Below are 16888 nucleotides of genomic sequence, written 5' to 3'. Positions count from 1 at the left end.
TCTGCTTCATGTCATTGGTCTGAGGATTGCTGTCAAGTTACTACTACTATGGATCAGAACATAAAGGGTGGCTACCAGGAGGATGGAGGTTCCCTTTTTACAAGGAGTCACATGGAAAAGACAAGGGGCAGTGGGTGCAAGTTACTGCTGGGGAGAATCCAGTTGGTCTCCAGAAGAAAACTGTTGCCCATGAAAGCAGTTAGACATTGGAATAATCTCCTATGGGAAGTAGTGGATTCCCTTACAGTGGGCAGTTTTAAGAGTCAGCTCGACAGGGTGCTGGGTCAGCTCATTTCAACTCTACTGTTAGAATCATAGAATCAACCAGGTTGGAAGAGAACTCCAAGATCATCCAGTCCAACCTATCCCCCAGCCCTATCCAATCAACCAGACCATGGCACTAAGTGCCTCATCCAGTCTTTTCTTGAACACCCCCAGGGACGGTGCCTCCACCACCTCCCTGGGCAGCCCATTCCAATGGGAAATCACTCTCTCTGTGAAGAACTTCTTCCTAATATCCAGCCTATACCTACCCTGGCACAACTTGAGACTGTGTCCCCTTGTTCTATTGCTGGTTGCCTGGGAGAAGAGGCCACCCCCCATCTGGCTACAATGCCCCTTCAGGTAGTTGTAGACAGTAATAAGATCACCCCTGAGCCTCCTCTTCTCCAGGCTAAACAGGCCCAGCTCCCTCAGCCTCTCCTCATAGGATTTGTGTTCCAGGCCCCTCACCAGCTTTGTTGCCCTTCTCTGGACATGTTCCAGCACCTCAACATCTTTCTTGAATTGAGGGGCCCAGAACTGGACACTACTCAAGGTGTGGCCTGACCAGTGCTGAGTACAGGGGACAGCAGAAGAACATTGGTGTTGTTTCCCTGATCTTTGAGAGCAATCTCTCCTTTACATCACTGGTTTATTCCCCCATCTTGTTTATTGACACCCTCTCAGCATGAGCCCAAGCAGAGAGGACAGATTTTCTCCATGCTCTGTCTGTTCTTGTAGACATCCTGGCACTCGTTTGATGGAAGGCAGAGCAGGACATGAACCTTTCCTGCCGGGGCTCAGACCACAGCCAAGTGCTATTCAGCTCTGAGAACAATGTCTGGCAGCTTGTGAGTAATTTAAACCAGCTAAAAACAGCCCAGCCTGGAGATGAATCATGGCCCATCCGTGTTTGCTTCAGCCTTTTGACTTGCCTGAAATCTGCACAGCCTCCACTGGCAGGCAACTGCCTCCCTGGAGAACATGCAATAAACAACATTTTAGAAGGACTTCTCTTCCAGATGGGCTTTTCCTGTGTGAATCCCAGCCTTAGGCCGACTCTCCAAGCATGCATCCAAGGCAGAAGGGATGTGTAGCCCTCCTGTAACCCCCAAATATAGACATTTTGCACAGGAACAGAGATGATGGGGGCTTTTTCTTGGCCATGAGTTCTTCTGAGAGCTCTGTGCCTTGAATCATAGAATCATAGAATCAACCAGGTTGGAAGAGACCTCCAAGATCATCCAGTCCAACCTATCACTCAGCCCTACCCAGTGTCACAGCTCTGCTTTTTGAGGTAGCCCTGACCAAGATACTCCCAGTTTGCTCCTCTGTAGAGGAAAAAAACCCCAAGATTCTCTGGGAGCCAGTTCCACTGAGGTCACTAGAACAAAACCAGGCTCATAGCAGCTGAGAGTCTGGACCAGAACACATAGAATGAAAGAGCAGGAGCACACTTCAGAGCTGAGGACTTCAGCACTAGCCAGGGACTTGGGTGGGATACCTGAGTTGTGCTCCTCACCCTGCTGCTGTTGGAAAGTGTTTACCAATTTTAATTAGCTTGGGCAGCTGATGCCATCTCAGCAATTTAACCATATCCTTAGTGCCTGTAACTAACAAAGAGTCTTTGCATCCTTGACACTGAAGCCTCCATGTTGATCTTTCCGTAACTACCAAAGTGTCCTTCAAAAAGGGCAAAAAAACCCAATTAATAAGGTCTAGGAGCTGGCAAACTAGGTGATGATCTAACTTGTGACCATATAAGGAAAAGGAATTCAAAAGTTCAAACAGAGTTCAGGCTTAAAAGACCACCAGAGATGCTGGGGACCACATCTCCTAGCTGGGAGGCCCCTGCCCAAAATAAACACCTCACCCTCTGAGCACATGCAATGAATTTAAAAGAAGCTGGACCTTTAATGTGAGGAGAGTAAGAAACTGGTCAATGGATGGTCAGTAGGTGTTGGCATGAGGTGCAGTGTCTACATTTCACTACATGAATGCCCACTACAAATTTCAGCTGGTGGGAATGCCTCTGGCAGCCAAACTTGCACAGCTCTGCAATGAAGAAATGCCTGCTTGTTAGCGGGAAACCCAGCAGTAAGGAGTTGGATTCCTGATTTCAGTGACACTGTCAAGCCTGCTGAGCAAGCCTGGGATGTTTTTTTGCTACCTTGTGGCCTGAAACTGGCAGCAATGCAATCCATGCTAACTGACCTGTAGGAAATCTCAGTATTATCTAAAATAAGCTTCAGAGGCAGATGATGCAGACAAAAATAATCAACCTGTATAGATAAAAACAAGCAAGAAGGTTTGTATTTTCTACAGGACACAGCCAGGAAGACTCTGGCCTGATAGGAACCCCAGAGCAGACTGCTTCAAAGCATGGCATGACATCTGTGTAGTGAGGATCCATTGCAGTGAGGTGGGAGTTGGTCTCTTCATCTTAGTAACAACTGATAGGAGGAGAGGAAATGGCCTCAAGTTGACCCAGAGGTTTACATTAGACATTAGAAGAAACTAATTGAAAGGATCCTCAAAGATCCTTCATTGAAAGGATCCTCAAAGATTGGCAGAGGCTGCCCAGGGAGGTGGTTGAATGCCCATCTCTGGAGGTGTTTCAAAGAGGCAGAGATGCAGTGGTAAGGGCCATGGCTTAGCACCAGCCTTGGTCAAGTTAGAGCATGGTTGCACTGGGTGACCTTAAAGGGCTTTTCCTACCAAGATGATTCTATGATTCTATGACTCTGTCGTATGCTCAGAAAGCTGCCCAAAGGGCACAGCACGACCAGCATCCACTATCCAACCCACGGACATACTCACAGCCTGGCCTCAAACTAGACCCCACTCTGCTATACGGGGAGGTCTTGCTTCACAATGTCCTCCTAGAGGCTGTGGAGCCTCTGTCTGGAGGCATTCCAAACCTGCCTGGAAATTTCCTGAGCTGTTTACTCTGGGTGATCCTGCTCTAGCGGGGCAGTTGGGCGAAATGATGTTCAGAGGTGTGTTCCAGCCCCTGCCACCCTGTGACCCTGAGAGCAGCCTCATGCCGCAGCAAGCTCAAGGAGAGCGGAGACGACGCTGCTCCAGCAGCGCACAGGCCTACCTGAACAGGGCTCCGCAACTCCCCGGCGGCAGGCAGCTAACTTAAACCCCGCACTGCTCGTCGAAGGACCGTGAGCAGCGAGGACAAGGCTAGGGGCCGGGCCGGGCGCGGGGCCAAGAGCAGCAGCCACGGCTGAAGGCAGCGCCGGGAGCGAAGCCAGAGGCGGCAGGCCGCGGCTGGGGGCCGGCGCAGGCGTGGGGCCGGCCCGGGGCGCCTCAGCGCTGCCGAGCCCCGGGCAGGTCTGCGCGGCCCCGCGGGCCCCAGCACCACTCTCCGCTCCCATTGGCTGCCGGGCTGCAGGGGCGCCCGTGTGACGTAGCATCCGCCGCTCCCATTGGCTGCGACGCAGGGCCGGGGGCAGTGGCGGCTGCCGCTCGGTAAGTGCGGGCCGAGCGGGGCTGCGGCGGGGCGGTGGCCCCGGGAGACGCGGAGGGGACGGAGGGGCGGCTCCGGGGCTTGTCATGGGCTCTCGAGGTGCAGAAGGGAACGAGGTGGAGGGAAGCGGGAGGATTTCCCTTTGGAAGTCCGTCCCCGTTACTCGTGGCGTGTGGCAGCAGTGTCTCCAGCAACTCCGGGCATCATCGCCAAGTTGCGGAGCCTCCTTGGCTATGCTGCCGCTATTTCGGAGTTTTCTTTGTTTATCTGCTGTTTAAGTTGTGGCTGAGGAAAGGGTTTTCTTGCAGAAAAGTGTGGGGACAAAAATCACGGGGGGGGGGGGGGGGGGGGAACGGGACCAACAAACAAAAAACCTCCTAAAACTGATGCCGCAGGCCTGTAAGGCAAGAGCCGTGTGTTTGCTCCTGAAAACATCACCTCGCCTGTCCCCAGTAAAACCAGAGCTGTGGGAGATGGAAACTCCTGTTACTGCCCACGGCTCTTGTTGGAGTTGCCAGTCGAGTGGTACCCACTTGCATGGGACCTCACTCACTGGAACAGGGCTGCTGTTGTCTGCTGGGTTTTTGTGCAGCTCTTGGCAGGCAGCATCCTTTGGATGACGTCTGAAAGTTCAGAGATCACATTTCTTGAGAGGTCCCCGTGGACCTCTCCCAGCTGGGATGAATGAAACAGCCATCATCTGAAAAAGCCACTCTCAGGTCTGTGCGCCGCACCGTCGCTGGTGAGACAGGGGAGGGCGGGGGCGTAGCTGGGATTTCTGCCCCTTTGCCTGGGGGTTGAAGGACGGTGGAGAATCTCCACCATGCCTCAAGCTGTGGGCATACACCCCTCTTGAAGGCTGTGCCTGCCAGTCCTGCCCGAAGATTTGGGCTTGCTTCTTCCCATTGTGAGGGTTAATCTTGAAGCATTGCCACCGCTGGCAGCCTGACCTCTGGATTTTGGTGGGGAAAATGGTAAGAAACCTCATTTGCTTCCTAGATCCTCTTGTAGCTTTGTGCTTAGTGGCATTAGCGTTTTCGCTCTGTATTTAAAGGTCTGTGTACAGGATGTGTGGATTGCTCCATCTCTATCCAGCTGCTTTTGGGTGTCCGGCTCCCCCTGGAATTAGTTGAAATGAGCTGTCTCAATGAGAGACTTTGGAAAACACTGTGAAATCTGAGCTGTCCCCTTCGAACATCCTTATAAATGCTGGGACATGCAGATTGGCTCTTACTGTGTGTTACCAGGGTTTCTCCTCTAGCTTCCAGGTAGCTTCTGGAGATGGTGTGACCTTGTGAAACAGCACTTGCTCTTTTGATGGAGATGGGTGGCACCACAGCAACGTGTGGCACTGCCTGCTGCGTCCTGAAGATCAACAAATAGTCTTGGGAGTTCATAGAATCACAGAACGGTTTAGGTTGGAAGGGATCTCAAAGAGCATCCAGGTCCAACTCCCTGCCATAGACAGGGGCACCTCCTACTAGAAAAGGTTGCTCAAGGCCTCATCTAACCTGGCCTTGGACACCTCCAGGGAGGGAGCAGCCACAACCTCCCTGGGCAGCCTGTGCCAGTGTCTCACCACCCTCACTGGAAAGAACTTCTTCCTAACATCCAGTTTAAATCTGCCCTCTGCCCGTTGAAACCCATTCCTTCTTGCCCAGTCATTACAAGACCTTGTCAGTAGCCCCTCCCCAGCCTTCTTGTTGGCTCCCTCCAGCTACTGGAAGGCTGCTACAGTTCAGTGAGTAGGTTGAATGCTGGCTGAATGACGCAGCACAGAAGGTTGTGGTCAAAGGTGCAGGGCCTGGCTGGAGGCCTGTGGCTAGTAGTGTTCCCCAGTGGTCAGTATGAGGTCCAGTTTTGTTCAGCATCTTCATCAGTGACCTGGCTGAAGGGACAGAGTGGACCCTCAGCCAGTTTGTTGATGACACAGAACTAGGAGCGGTGACTGACAGCCCTCAGGCTGTGCTGCCATTCAGCCAGAGCTGCCCAGGCTGCAGAGCTGGGCGAAGGGAACCTCATGGGAGTTCAGCATGTGCAGGATTCTGCACCTGGGGAGGAACAGCTCTCTGCAGGACAGGCTGACCTGCTGGAGAGCAGCACGGAGGGAAAGGACGCAGCAGTGCTGGTAGACAAGTTTACCGTGAGCCAGCAATGTGCCCTCTTGGGCAAGAAGGCAACTTCTGGGGTGCATTAAGAAGAGTGTGGTCAGCAGGTTAAGAGAGGTTCTCCTCCTCCTCTACTCTGCCCTGGTGAGGCTACACCCGAACTGCTCTGCCCAGCTCTGGACTCCCCAGTTCAAGAGAGACAGGGAGCTACTGGAGAGAGTCTGGTGGAGGGGTCATGAAAATGCTGAGGGGACTGGAAACGTCTCTCAGATGATTTAGCCTGGAGAGAAGCAGGCTGAGAGGGGATCTTCTCAAGACTTATAAATTGAAGGGTGCAGGTCAAAAGAATCCGGCCAATCTTTCCAGTGTGCCCTGTAACAGAGCAAAGAATGGTGGGCACGAAGTAGAGCACAGCAAGTTTCGCTTGGACGCTCGGAGAAGCGTCCTTGCTGAGAGGGCGGCGGAGCGCTGGGGCAGGCTGCCCGGAGACGCTGTGGAGCCTCCTTTGTTTGGCGTTCGGTAGCGAGGGCAGTCGCGGAGCGGGTGAGTGCAGAGGCGGGCAGGCGGCAGAGTGTGCGCTGGGCGCCGGCCGGCGGAGCCCAGGCCCTGCTCGCCCTCCGCCGGCTGCGGCCGCGCTGGGTAGCCGAGTCGGGGCTGCGGGGGCGGGAGCAGGTCGCTGCGCGGCGGCCGCGGCCGGGCCGGGGTGCGCCTGCCCTGGGGTCCGGCGCGGTGCTCTGCTGGCCCGCAGGGGCCTGCCCTGGGAACGGCCCCGGCGCTGGAGGGCGGGGGCGGGAAGGGAGATCGCGACAAAAGGGCCGACGGAGGGCGTGAGAGTGTCAGCTTGCGTCCTGCTTCCAAGTACTGCTTGGGAGCACTTTCTTCTTTCTAACTTTAGAAAATCCCTTCTGAATTGTGAGCTCATAACGTCCCAGAGTGGTTCCCCCCGGGAAAGCCCTTTCAGGTGGTCCAGTCCCACCGTTCTCTGCCTCTACCAAGGCTGGGTCTCAACCATGGCCGCAGCACCACATCTCTGTCTCTTTGAAACCCCTCCAGGGGTGAGGGATGGGCATTCGACCACCTCCTTGAGCAGCCTGTGCCAGGCTTTGAGAACCATTTCAGTCAAGAAGTTTCTTCTGATCTCCAACATGAAGCTCCCCTGGTGCAGCTGGAGCCATTGCCTCCCCCATCACTGGTTACTAGGTGGGAGAGACCAACCTCCACCTCGCTGCAGCCTCCTTTCGGGGAGTCCAAGTGCAGTAAGGTCTGACCTCTGCCTTCTCCACACTAAACACCGCCAGCCCCCTCAGCTGTTCCTCGCCAGCCCTCTTCTCCAGACACTTCCCCAGCTTGTTGTCCTTTCTCTGGACCTGCTGCAGCACCTTGTTATGTTTCTTGGGGCGAGGACCCCAAAACTGAACTCAGTACTCAAGTTGTAGCCTCACAATTGCCCAGTGCCAGAGCACAGTCACTTCCCTGGATCCTTCTGGCCACACTGCTGCTGATCCAGGCCAGGATGCTGGTGGCCACCTAGGCACACTGGCTCACGTTCAGCTGGCTGTCAGCCAGCATCTCCAGGTCTTCCTCTGCTGGGCAGTTTCCGACCACCCTGCCCCAAGCCTGGAGTGTTCTTGGGGTTGTTACAACCAAAGTGCAGGACCCAGCCCTTGACCTCCTTGGATCTCATAGGATTGTTGATGCCCATTTGGCTGCTTCGAGGGGCAGCTGCACCACGGCAGCAAGGTGTAAAGCACAGCTTTGTTCTCCCTGTGGCCACAGCTTTAACTGGGTATTTATTCCCTGCGTGTGGTGACCTCAAACCAAGACAGTGCTGCTGAGACACAAAGTTTTGCTTTTTCCTCTGTCCATTTTGATGTGCTGTGTGATTTTGGGGATCTGAGTGAGAACGTGCTCGGGCTCTTGGCTGTTAGACGTCTCTGGTGTCTTCACTTGGCACGGAGATGAGGAGTCAGGGGTGAGGAGCTGAGCTGTCTCCAGCATGTGTTGTGTATTGCAGGCAGCCCAAGGCTCAGCGTCGTCCTGCCGGGGAACTTGTGTCCTGATGGCTGTAGATGTGGGGAAATCACCTTCTGAAGCCTCCCTGAGTGGGGACGCCGAGGGCGATGGTAAATGGGACTGCTCAGGGGTGGATATGGACTACCCTGAGCTAGCAGACAGCCTGCACCAGCTCCTGGGGCCAGAGGAGGCCACATCCTGCCCGCAGGGCACAGAGGCTGTGGCCGTGTGTGTTAGGCAAGGAGGTTCGAGCTACCCCGAGGAGGAGTCTTCAGCATCTGCACCCAGACTTCCCAGAGCAAGGGCAAGCCTCCTACAGACACAGACTTCGCAGCACAGAGCCACCGGTGGTGCCGATGTGCCTCCTCGTGGTAGCCACTGGTTCCTCTCCTCAGAAGAGCAGCAGGTGAGCAGGTTTACCTACAGCTGTCCCTGCATCACCAGGAGGTCCCCGGCGAGACTGGGACTTGTTTGTCCTGGCAAAGGCTTTCCATCTCCCCCAGCCAGAGGCTGCTCACCTCAGCCCTGGGATAAGCTGTGTGGTAGGGAAGGGCTTTGTGCTCCAGCATCCAAGGCGTTGCACCTGTTCTTAGATTCGTAGGATGGTTTGGGTTGGAAGAGACCTTCAGGATCATCTAGTTCCAAGCCCCCTGCCATGGCTGCCTCCCACTAGCCCAGGTTGCTCGAGGACTCATCCAGCCTGGCCTTGAACACCTCCAGGGAGGAGGCAGCCACAGCCTCCCTGGGCAACCTGTTTCTGTGTCTCACCACCCTCAGTGTCAAGAGTTTCTTCCTAACCTGCAGTCCAAATCTGCCCTCAATCCATTCCCTCTCATTCTGTCACAGAATTGTCAGGGCTGGGAGGGATCATCCAGTCTCAAGTCCCCTGCTGCGGGCAGGAGCACCTCACACTAGATCAGGTTGCCCAGAGCCACATCCAGCCTGACCTTTAAAAGCGTCCAAGGAGGTCACCCAGGGAGGCTCCCACCATCTCCCTGGGCAAATATTCCAGTCTCTCACCACTCCCATGATAAAGAACTGCTTCCTAACATCTAATCTAAATCTCACCTCCTCTAGCTTGGATCCATTCCTCCCAGTCTTATCTCTGCCTGACACTCTGAAGAGTCCCTCACCAGCTATCACTACAAGCCTTTGTAAAAAGTCCTTCCCAGTTTTCTTGTGCCACTGAAGAGCTTGAAAGTAGTTTGGGGTGGGGCTCCTTAAATAAGAGCCTCTTGCCGCCAGGTGCCTGACACAGCCTTCCAAGCCCTTGGGATGCCTTTCCTTAAAAACCAGCCCCAGTCCAGGCTCCAGGCAGCTGTCTGCCATCCCACGGACGTAACAGAGCTCCCTTCCAGCCCCTCCTTGTAGCAGCTCCAGGGCTGGGCTTTAGTCTGCAGAGGAGAAGGCTGAAAGGAGATCTGGTCAATGTCTATAAATAGCTGAGGGCTGGGGGTCAGGAACGAAGGGACAGAGACAGCCTCTGCTCACCTCTGCCCTGTGACAGCACAAGGGGCAATGAAGGGAAGCTACAGCATAGGAAGTTCCACCTCAACATGAGGAAGAACTTCTTAACTGTAAGGGTCGCAGAGCCCTGGCACAGGCTGCCCAGAGAGGTTGTGGAGTCTCCTTCTCTGGAGCCTTTCCAGCCCTGTCTGGATGTGTTCCTGTGCAACTTGCACTGGATTCTCTGGTCCTGCTGTGGCATGGGGTTGGACTGGAAGGTCTCCAGAGGCCCCTTCCAGCCCCTAACACCCTGTGACCCTGTGATCTCCACACCTCAGCAGGAAGAGATGTTGTGTCTGGGTGCTGTGCTTCATTGCATGTCTCTCTTTTTCTCCCACCCTGCATCAGGTGAAGGCATCAGGCTGCTGGGAGCCAGTGTCCAGCCCGCCCAGCCAGCACAGTTCTGCAGAGGAGAGCATCCTTGCTGGCAGCTGCCATGATAACCGTACCAGCCTGGGCAGAAGATGGGGAGATCAATCCCTGTGTCCCTCCACCCCAGAGCTGCTGTGTCCCCAAAGCCCCCCCAGCCCCGGGGGAGCCCTGCGGCGCCGCTCGGCGTCATGCTTCTCTGCACTGTCTTCAGAAGAAGGTGCCTCCGAGGAGCCCTCTGGGAGCCTGCTGACCAGCACAGACCTGCCTTCCCCTGCAGCCCCCTGCCCCGGGGGGCTGTGCTGTCGCTGGGCAGCAGCAGAAGGCAGGGCACTGCGGATGTGCAGGTCCTTCAGCCCCTTGGTCGATGGCCACAGGACCACGGAGTGCATCCGGGAGATGTCCTCCTACCAAGCCAACTACTGGGCCTGTGCCATACCAGAGACCCTGCCGCCCTCTCCGGACCGCCACTCGCCCCACTGGAACCCCAACAAGGAGTACGAGGACTTGCTGGATTATGCTTACCCACTGAGGCCAAGGTACAAGCTGGGGAAGCTGCCTGACCCTTTCCTCCACGACTCAGGAATAGGCCTGGACAGCTTCTCTGCTTCCCTGGAGGGCACCTCGAGGTCTGCCAGCATCTACGGGCGAGGCGGGCAGGCGCAGGGAGGGGGAGGAAATGGGCATCATAGGTTGGTGGCCTCTGCAGAGAGGTGCTCCACCCCAGGGCCTGGAAGAAGAGGCTGCTCAGGAGCTCGTTTGTGCTGTGAACCCTTACCTGTTGCAGAAGAGTTTTCCTGCCCAAGGAGGACTTCCTCCCACTCTTCTAGAAGTTCTGCTAAGGACCCAACAGCAGAGTCAGCCGGGCTGGGCTCATCTGGCCACCCTGCTGCGGATGGCAGAAGCTGGCATGCCAGAGGGAGCTCCTTCCTGAGCCACAAAGGGCAGGTGAAAAGCACCCATAGGTTTTTGCCTACAACAGCAGTGCTCCCCCTGAGGAAGGAGTGGGATGCTGATGAGGAGTTTCTCTCCCTGCCTCCGAGACTGCTGGAGCTGGATGGGCTGGCTCAGTTTTTGTCCAGTCTTTCCTTGACTGTGAGGATGCCTGTGCAGAGCCATCAGAACCTCCCACACCACCATGACAGCAGGCAGCCCCCTGCATCCAGGGCAGCTCCGGGTGGAGAAGCCTGTGGCAGGGACAGAAGAGGGAATGCTGGCCATTGTGGGGGGCTGGGGCACCCTTGCAGCCCTCACAAGCCCAGCTGGGACAACAGTGAGTTGTGTGGCCGGATCCATAGGGATCCTCTGCAGGGACTTCATCTGGCAGCTGGTCTGAGGGACGCGTTGGATGATACATACCTGAATGAACCCTGGGTCAAGGGGCACCCAAAGAAGAGGCACGAGGGTGAGTCCCTTGCCCAGTGCGTTAAGGTAAGGCTGGTGTGAGGAATGAAGTTCATTATGGGGAGAGCTCAAGTTGTGTTTGGTGCCTGGCAGTGATTTATGCAGGGGGCTCAGCAGAGCAGGGAGTTCCTTCTGGTCAAGCAACAGCCCATTTCTCTTCTCCTGGGGCTTAGCAGCATAGAATCATAGAATTGTTTCAGCTGGAAAAGCCCTCTAAAATCATCAGGTCCAACCATCAACCCAATACCTCTGTGGCCATTAAACTGTGTCCCCAGGTGCCATGGCCACGGGTTTCTTGAACACCTCCAGGGATGGGGACTCCACCACCTCCCTGGGCAGCCTGATCCAGTCCTTGACTGTTTTTCCTACTCTCCAGCCTAACCATCCCCTGGCACAATTTCAGACCATTTCTGCTCAATCTGTCACCTGCTACTGGGGAGAAGAGCCCAACCTCGACCTGACTCCAGCCTCCTTTCAGGGAGCTGTAGAGAGCCAGAAGGTTTCCCCCTAGCTTAGTCCTCACTAAACAACCCCATTTCCCTCAGCTGCTCCTCCTCAGCCATGTTCTCCAGACCCTCCCCAGTTTTCTTGCCCTTCTCTGGACTTGCTGCAGCACCTCAGTGTCCTTGGAGTGAGGGACCCAAAACTGACCTCAGTACTGAAGGTGTGGCCTCAGCAGTGCTGCTTACAATCACTTGCCTGGTCCTGCTGGTCACACTGTTGAGGGCTTTGAGCTCTGTTTCCTGTTGACCTTTGTGTTCCCCAGCTCAGGGCTGGGAGCAGGCAGCAGGCACTCTCCAGCCCATACCTGTTGGTGTCCCTGCTCTGTCTTTGCTGCAGACATGACTCAGTGACCCCTTTTGTTTTGGTTTCCTTTGTTAAGTAGATGTTCTGCTGCCAGCTGGAGGAGCTGATCCATTGGCTGTACAACGTGGTGGACACAGCTGGCAGCTGGCACCCAGTCTCCTCTGGCACCGAGGGCACGAAGGCCTTGCTGAACCGCTACCTGGTAGGTGTTTGCACTGCCTTCTCTTCCCCCTCTGGCATGCTGTGGACAGCAAGCAGCATGAAGCAGAAGGCTGCTGGCATGCTGCAGGTGGGTGATGCAGGGTGCATCCAACATCCAGCACATCTGGGAGCTCCAGGAACCTGCTTGGGGGACAGCCTGCCACAGGTGTACTTCAACAAGGGAGCAGGGAGCCAGATAAGGGTTGGTGTCTTCTCCCTGGTAACAGGTGATAGGACAAGAAAAAAACATCCTCAAATTGAAGCAAGGGAGGTTTAGGTTGGAGATTAGAAGAAACTTCCTGACTCAAGGGGGTCTCTGGAATATGTTCCCTGGGGAGGTGGTTGAATGCCCATTCCTGGAGGTGTTTCAAAGAGGCAGAGATGTGATGCCAAGGGCCATGGTTTAGCATCATCCTTGGCAGAGTTAGAACATGGTTGGACTGGATGATCTGAAAAGAGTTTTTCAACTAGAACTAGAGCCTCATTATTGCAAAACCCCACCTAAGCAGTGCTCCTTCCCTTCCCAGGAGTTCAGGAAAGATGTGGCCAGCCACCGGAGCCTGACCAAGAGTGTGCTGGAGAGGGGAGAAGCTCTCCTCGACTGCATGGCTGTGAGCTCTCCAGGTGAGGAGGAGCACTTGAGTGGAGCAACTGCCCCTCAGCATCCCTGGTCCCACCTGTGTTTGGGGATGGAGAAGCAGTGGGCAGAGTTGGCCATTCAGCAGCTATGTGGGAATGAAGAGGGACTTAGAGCAACTTTGCTGTCTGGAGACCTGGAGGTAAGGTGCCTTGGAGGTGAGGTGCCTTGGAGGCTTGAAGGAATTCTTTCTGAGCGCTTGCAGCTGTGCTGCAGCCTCACGCCATGCCCACCCATGGTGGGTGATGGATGTTTCTGCTTCCTGAGGCTATTTTTCTCTCTTAACCATGGGATGCTGTCAACCTTCAGCTGGGAGGAGATGCTTCTGGCCGGTGCTGGAGGAAGTGATGTTCACATCCTGCTTACACTCAGTTCATCTCAGGCAGTCTGGGGAGACAGCTGAGGCTGGCTCAGGGTGGGACTTGTGTGGGGCAGGTTTGGTGAGTCCTGCAGAAGGGATTTCTGAAGGGTGGGCTGTGTCTGCAGTACCAAAGGGTGGCTGAGTGCTGTAGTGTGGATTGGCTTCCTTACACACTCACAAAGGCCTCCTTTGGGAGCCCCTCTGCCTGTATCTGAAGCCTTCCAGATCATTTCTCCACCCTGTCTAACCTCTGCCTTACAGCTTGGATGAGATGAAGATCAGCCTATTATGGGATGAAGTCCACCCCATTATTTCTGTTACTTCATTTCCTTCAGAAATGTGCCTGAGCCTCTTGTGTTGCGCTTACAGACCCTGAGTTGTCACCTTACTACTACCTTCCTCATCCCTATTCTCTCCTAGCTCTGAAGGACACGCTGGGTTTGATTGTGAAACAGTCAGAGGAGCTGGAGACCCACGCAGAGCACTTGTATGAGTCTGTCCTAGCTGCTGCAGGCAAGAACAGGGTAGAGGACAAGGAGGGCACAGCAGAAAGCTGCTCAGTAGGTAAGCATGGGGGCAAACCGACCTTTCTGCATCAAGGGGAAAAGGGAGGGCAGGGTAGGAAGATAAATTAGCAAGCACTGCACATATGCATTTATTATTATTTCACTTCATCTGATGTCTGGAAAGCCTAAAAGCAGCAGAAAGCAAAGGTGGTGGCAAACTGACTGCCCCAGCATCTTCAAGTGTGTCAGGGGAGAGCAGGTTGGTAGTGAAGCAGCTGATGAAACCCAAGAGTGTGATGAGAGCCATGGCAGCTCCTCAGAGACACCCAGGGAGGTCACTGTCAGCCAGCACATCATCAATCCAGCACAGACAGCTGCTCTGCCAAAGGCACGGAGGAAGGATGGAAGGGGCTGGGTTTGAGTGGGTTGGGTTTTGTGGGTTCCTTCCCACTCTCCTTTTTGTTTCTTTTTTCCCCCTGAAAAAGTTCTGCCTGACACCTCATGGTGGGAAAGGGAAGCAGGTGAATGCAGGTGTGAAATACAGGCTAGGAGAACTCAGCTGCTTGCTTCCTGAAACTCTTGGTTCAGCTAAAGCCGCAGAGATGGAAGTGTTTCAGGAGGGCAGGGCAGGAGGGTGAAGGGACACAAGGTGTTTGTGGGCAGCACGACCAGGATCAGCTGCACACTCCTCAGACACTCAGGCTGTGGCTGGGGCTCAGATCCAGATCTGCACAGAAGGAATAAGAGGTCACAGGGTGCTCGGTCCAGAGCTCCTAGAAGGCTCTTGGCTTCTGAACACCAAGTTTAGGAACTGCAGGGTAACCTTGGGCCTGCCTCCCACCACCCTCCTACCCCTGTGAGCCCAGACTGTTGAAGTCTCCCATGGCTCACTCCACAGCACATCCTAAACCGTGTGGAGATGTGAAAGGGAGGCATCATTTCTGGCACTTCAGAGGAGACTCAAAGCCACACCTTGAGCACTGGAGTCTCTTTTGGAGTTACACTTTAAGAAGGACACTGAAGTGCTGGAGCAGATCCAGAGAAGGACAGTGAAGGGTATGGAGAACAGGGCTGGTGAGGAGCAGCTGAGGGAAATGGGATTGTTTAGTCTGGAGGAGGCTGAGGAAGACCTCATTGCTCTCTAGAACTGCCTGAAAGGAGGTTGGAGCCAGATAGGGGCTGATCTCTTCTGCCTAGTAACAGGTGATAGGAGGAGGGGAAATGGCCTCCAGGGGAGGTTTAGGTTGGATATGAGAAGAAACTTCTTGACTGAAGGGGTTCTCAAAGCCTGGCAGAGGCTGCCCAGAGAGGTGGTTGAATGCCCATCACTGGAAGTGTTTCAGGGAGGCAGAGATGTGCTGAGGGACGTGGCTTGGCCCCAGCCTTGGTAGAGTTAGAGACTGGTTGGACTGGATGAGCTTAAAGGTCCAAGCAAAGCAATTCTGAGAGTCTGTCACTAATGGGATAATTAGTTTGGTCTCTTTTTAATTGCTAAGTATATGTAGCTGTGTCCTGTGCAGTGTCCAGCATGCACAGAGGTGAGCTAAGGTGGAGGTGATTTCAGTACAGAGTGGGGTGGGGAATCTATATTGAGTTGCAGCCAAAGCATAGCAGCAGTTCTAATTTGTTGTCTTTCAGGTGCTGCCTCTGTCAGACCTGGGCTTGGTTAAGCCTGTCCTGGGATGGCTGAAAATTCCAGAGCACCTCTTCCACAGAGGCCAAATGCCTGTGGCCACTGTTTGGAGCCAGCCAGCCCAGGCTGGTTGCAGGGCGGTTTTCACTGGCCAGCTGTACAGCAGTTCCCTGCCTGCTGCAACATCAGGTTAAAGGAGCCGAGTATGTTGGGGAGTTTGGTGGGGCTGCAGCTGGCCTTTATCTTTTGGTTTGGTGTTTTTTTAATGTAGCTTCTTTTTGTTTTATATTGGAGAGGCCTGTTCCCTGTGTTAGCAAAACGTCAGGGACAGGCTGGTTTTTAACTGTGTGCTCCAGTGTGTGCCATGCAAATCCCTCCTCAGTAAAGGGCTGTGGAGTCCTGTCCTCATCTGGTGTTTATACTCTTCAACAAGAGCTGCTGGGAGCCAAGAAGCAGCAGCTCCTCCTGGTTCTTGGGTGCAAACTGACCTCTTGTTTGTAATTGCCCTTCCCCTGCTGAAGCAGAGCCAAGGTAACTGTCACTTCTCTCGCGCATAACCACCACAAGCCAATATCTGTGTGAACCTGAACAAACAGCTGAGCAGGCTCAGAGGGGCATCAGGTGAGCTATAAACTGCTCCCAAGCATTACCTGCAAGAGTTCTGTTAGATTCCCTGGGTAAGCAGCTGCACCTTTCTCCTCTCAACAGCTTAGTGCAGGTCATGGCTGCTCACAAAAGGTTTTTAAAGGCTTGGCAAACCCTTTGCTGCAACAGAAAAGGGCATCTCTGAAGCAGCAGAACAAGCTAAGAAGGAAAAGAGCCAACTGCAGACTGTTGCCGCTTGGCTTTAACCTTTCAGCTAATTGGTGATCATCCTGTTCTTGTGCAGCATACATCATTTCCTTCCATTCTTGGGAACAGAACAAAGTGAAGTTAAACTGAAGCAGTTAGGCAGGACAAGTTAACTCGCTGGGGTTGGTTGGTATTCTCCTCTTCCACCTCAGTCTGAAGGGCAGTTTTGATTGTTCTCTTGCCAAGTTGCAGGGGATCAGCAGAAGTTCAAGAAAAAGGATCAAGCAAATGGTTCAGGTGAGACTGATCTCATTGGCTGTGTTGCCACCAGGTCCTATAGGCACTCTGGGTGATGCTTGAACAAAGCCTCTAAGAGGGCAAGACAAGAGGTACAGGCAGGGGAAGGCCACTGCTGCCTGTTAGCAAACACCTGAAACCTGACCCCTTTCATCAAAGGCATTTGCTACTACAGCAGCCAGCCTAGAGCTGAGGAAGAAATAATGGAGAGTGAGCATGGGAAAAACACTGGCACAGGTTGCCCAGGGAGGCTGCAGCTGCCCCTTCCCTGGAGGTGTTCAAAGCCAAGCTAGATGAGGGCTTGAGCAGCCTGGACTAGTGAGAGGCATCCCCACCCACGGTAGGGGGATTGGAAGCAGCTGATACTTAGGGCCCCTTCCAACCCAAACCATTCACAAATCCATGACTGTAGGGCCTGCTCTGCCCTCTGCCACACCCCCTCCAGCCTGAGGACCAGAGGCTCTGGCACGCAACAGCCCAGTGACACAGCAGTGACCTAGGGGGGTGTTCAGGTG

The 16888-nt window shown here is 54.4% G+C and overlaps 1 protein-coding gene across 1 annotated transcript; it reads left to right on the top strand.

Moving 5' to 3' along the window:
- Positions 1-3712: 3712 nt before the first annotated feature.
- Positions 3713-16490, top strand: CEP68 (centrosomal protein 68). The gene is made up of 7 exons (XM_064146221.1): positions 3713-3741; positions 7862-8266; positions 9715-11166; positions 12026-12148; positions 12675-12771; positions 13566-13709; positions 15290-16490. Exons 2-7 carry the CDS (start codon positions 7907-7909, stop codon positions 15319-15321), a joined length of 2208 nt encoding a protein of 735 aa, XP_064002291.1. The 5' UTR covers positions 3713-3741; positions 7862-7906; the 3' UTR covers positions 15322-16490.
- Positions 16491-16888: the final 398 nt, after the last annotated feature.

The sequence above is a fragment of the Pogoniulus pusillus genome, chromosome 7 (assembly GCF_015220805.1).
Source record: "Pogoniulus pusillus isolate bPogPus1 chromosome 7, bPogPus1.pri, whole genome shotgun sequence".
In the NCBI taxonomy this organism is placed as follows: Eukaryota; Metazoa; Chordata; class Aves; order Piciformes; family Lybiidae; genus Pogoniulus; species Pogoniulus pusillus.
The sequence above is the reverse complement of the archived record's forward strand: the minus strand, read 5'-3'. Positions and strand labels throughout refer to the sequence as shown.

Bases quoted from the DNA above. Each gene is read 5' to 3' on its own strand.
- CEP68 (XM_064146221.1), top strand. From the start codon at position 7,907: ATGGCTGTAGATGTGGGGAAATCACCTTCTGAAGCCTCCCTGAGTGGG. The intron at 12,772-13,565 runs GTGAGGAGGAGC...ATTCTCTCCTAG, and splicing joins CATGGCTGTGAGCTCTCCAG to CTCTGAAGGACACGCTGGGT. The intron at 13,710-15,289 runs GTAAGCATGGGG...GTTGTCTTTCAG, and splicing joins AGCAGAAAGCTGCTCAGTAG to GTGCTGCCTCTGTCAGACCT.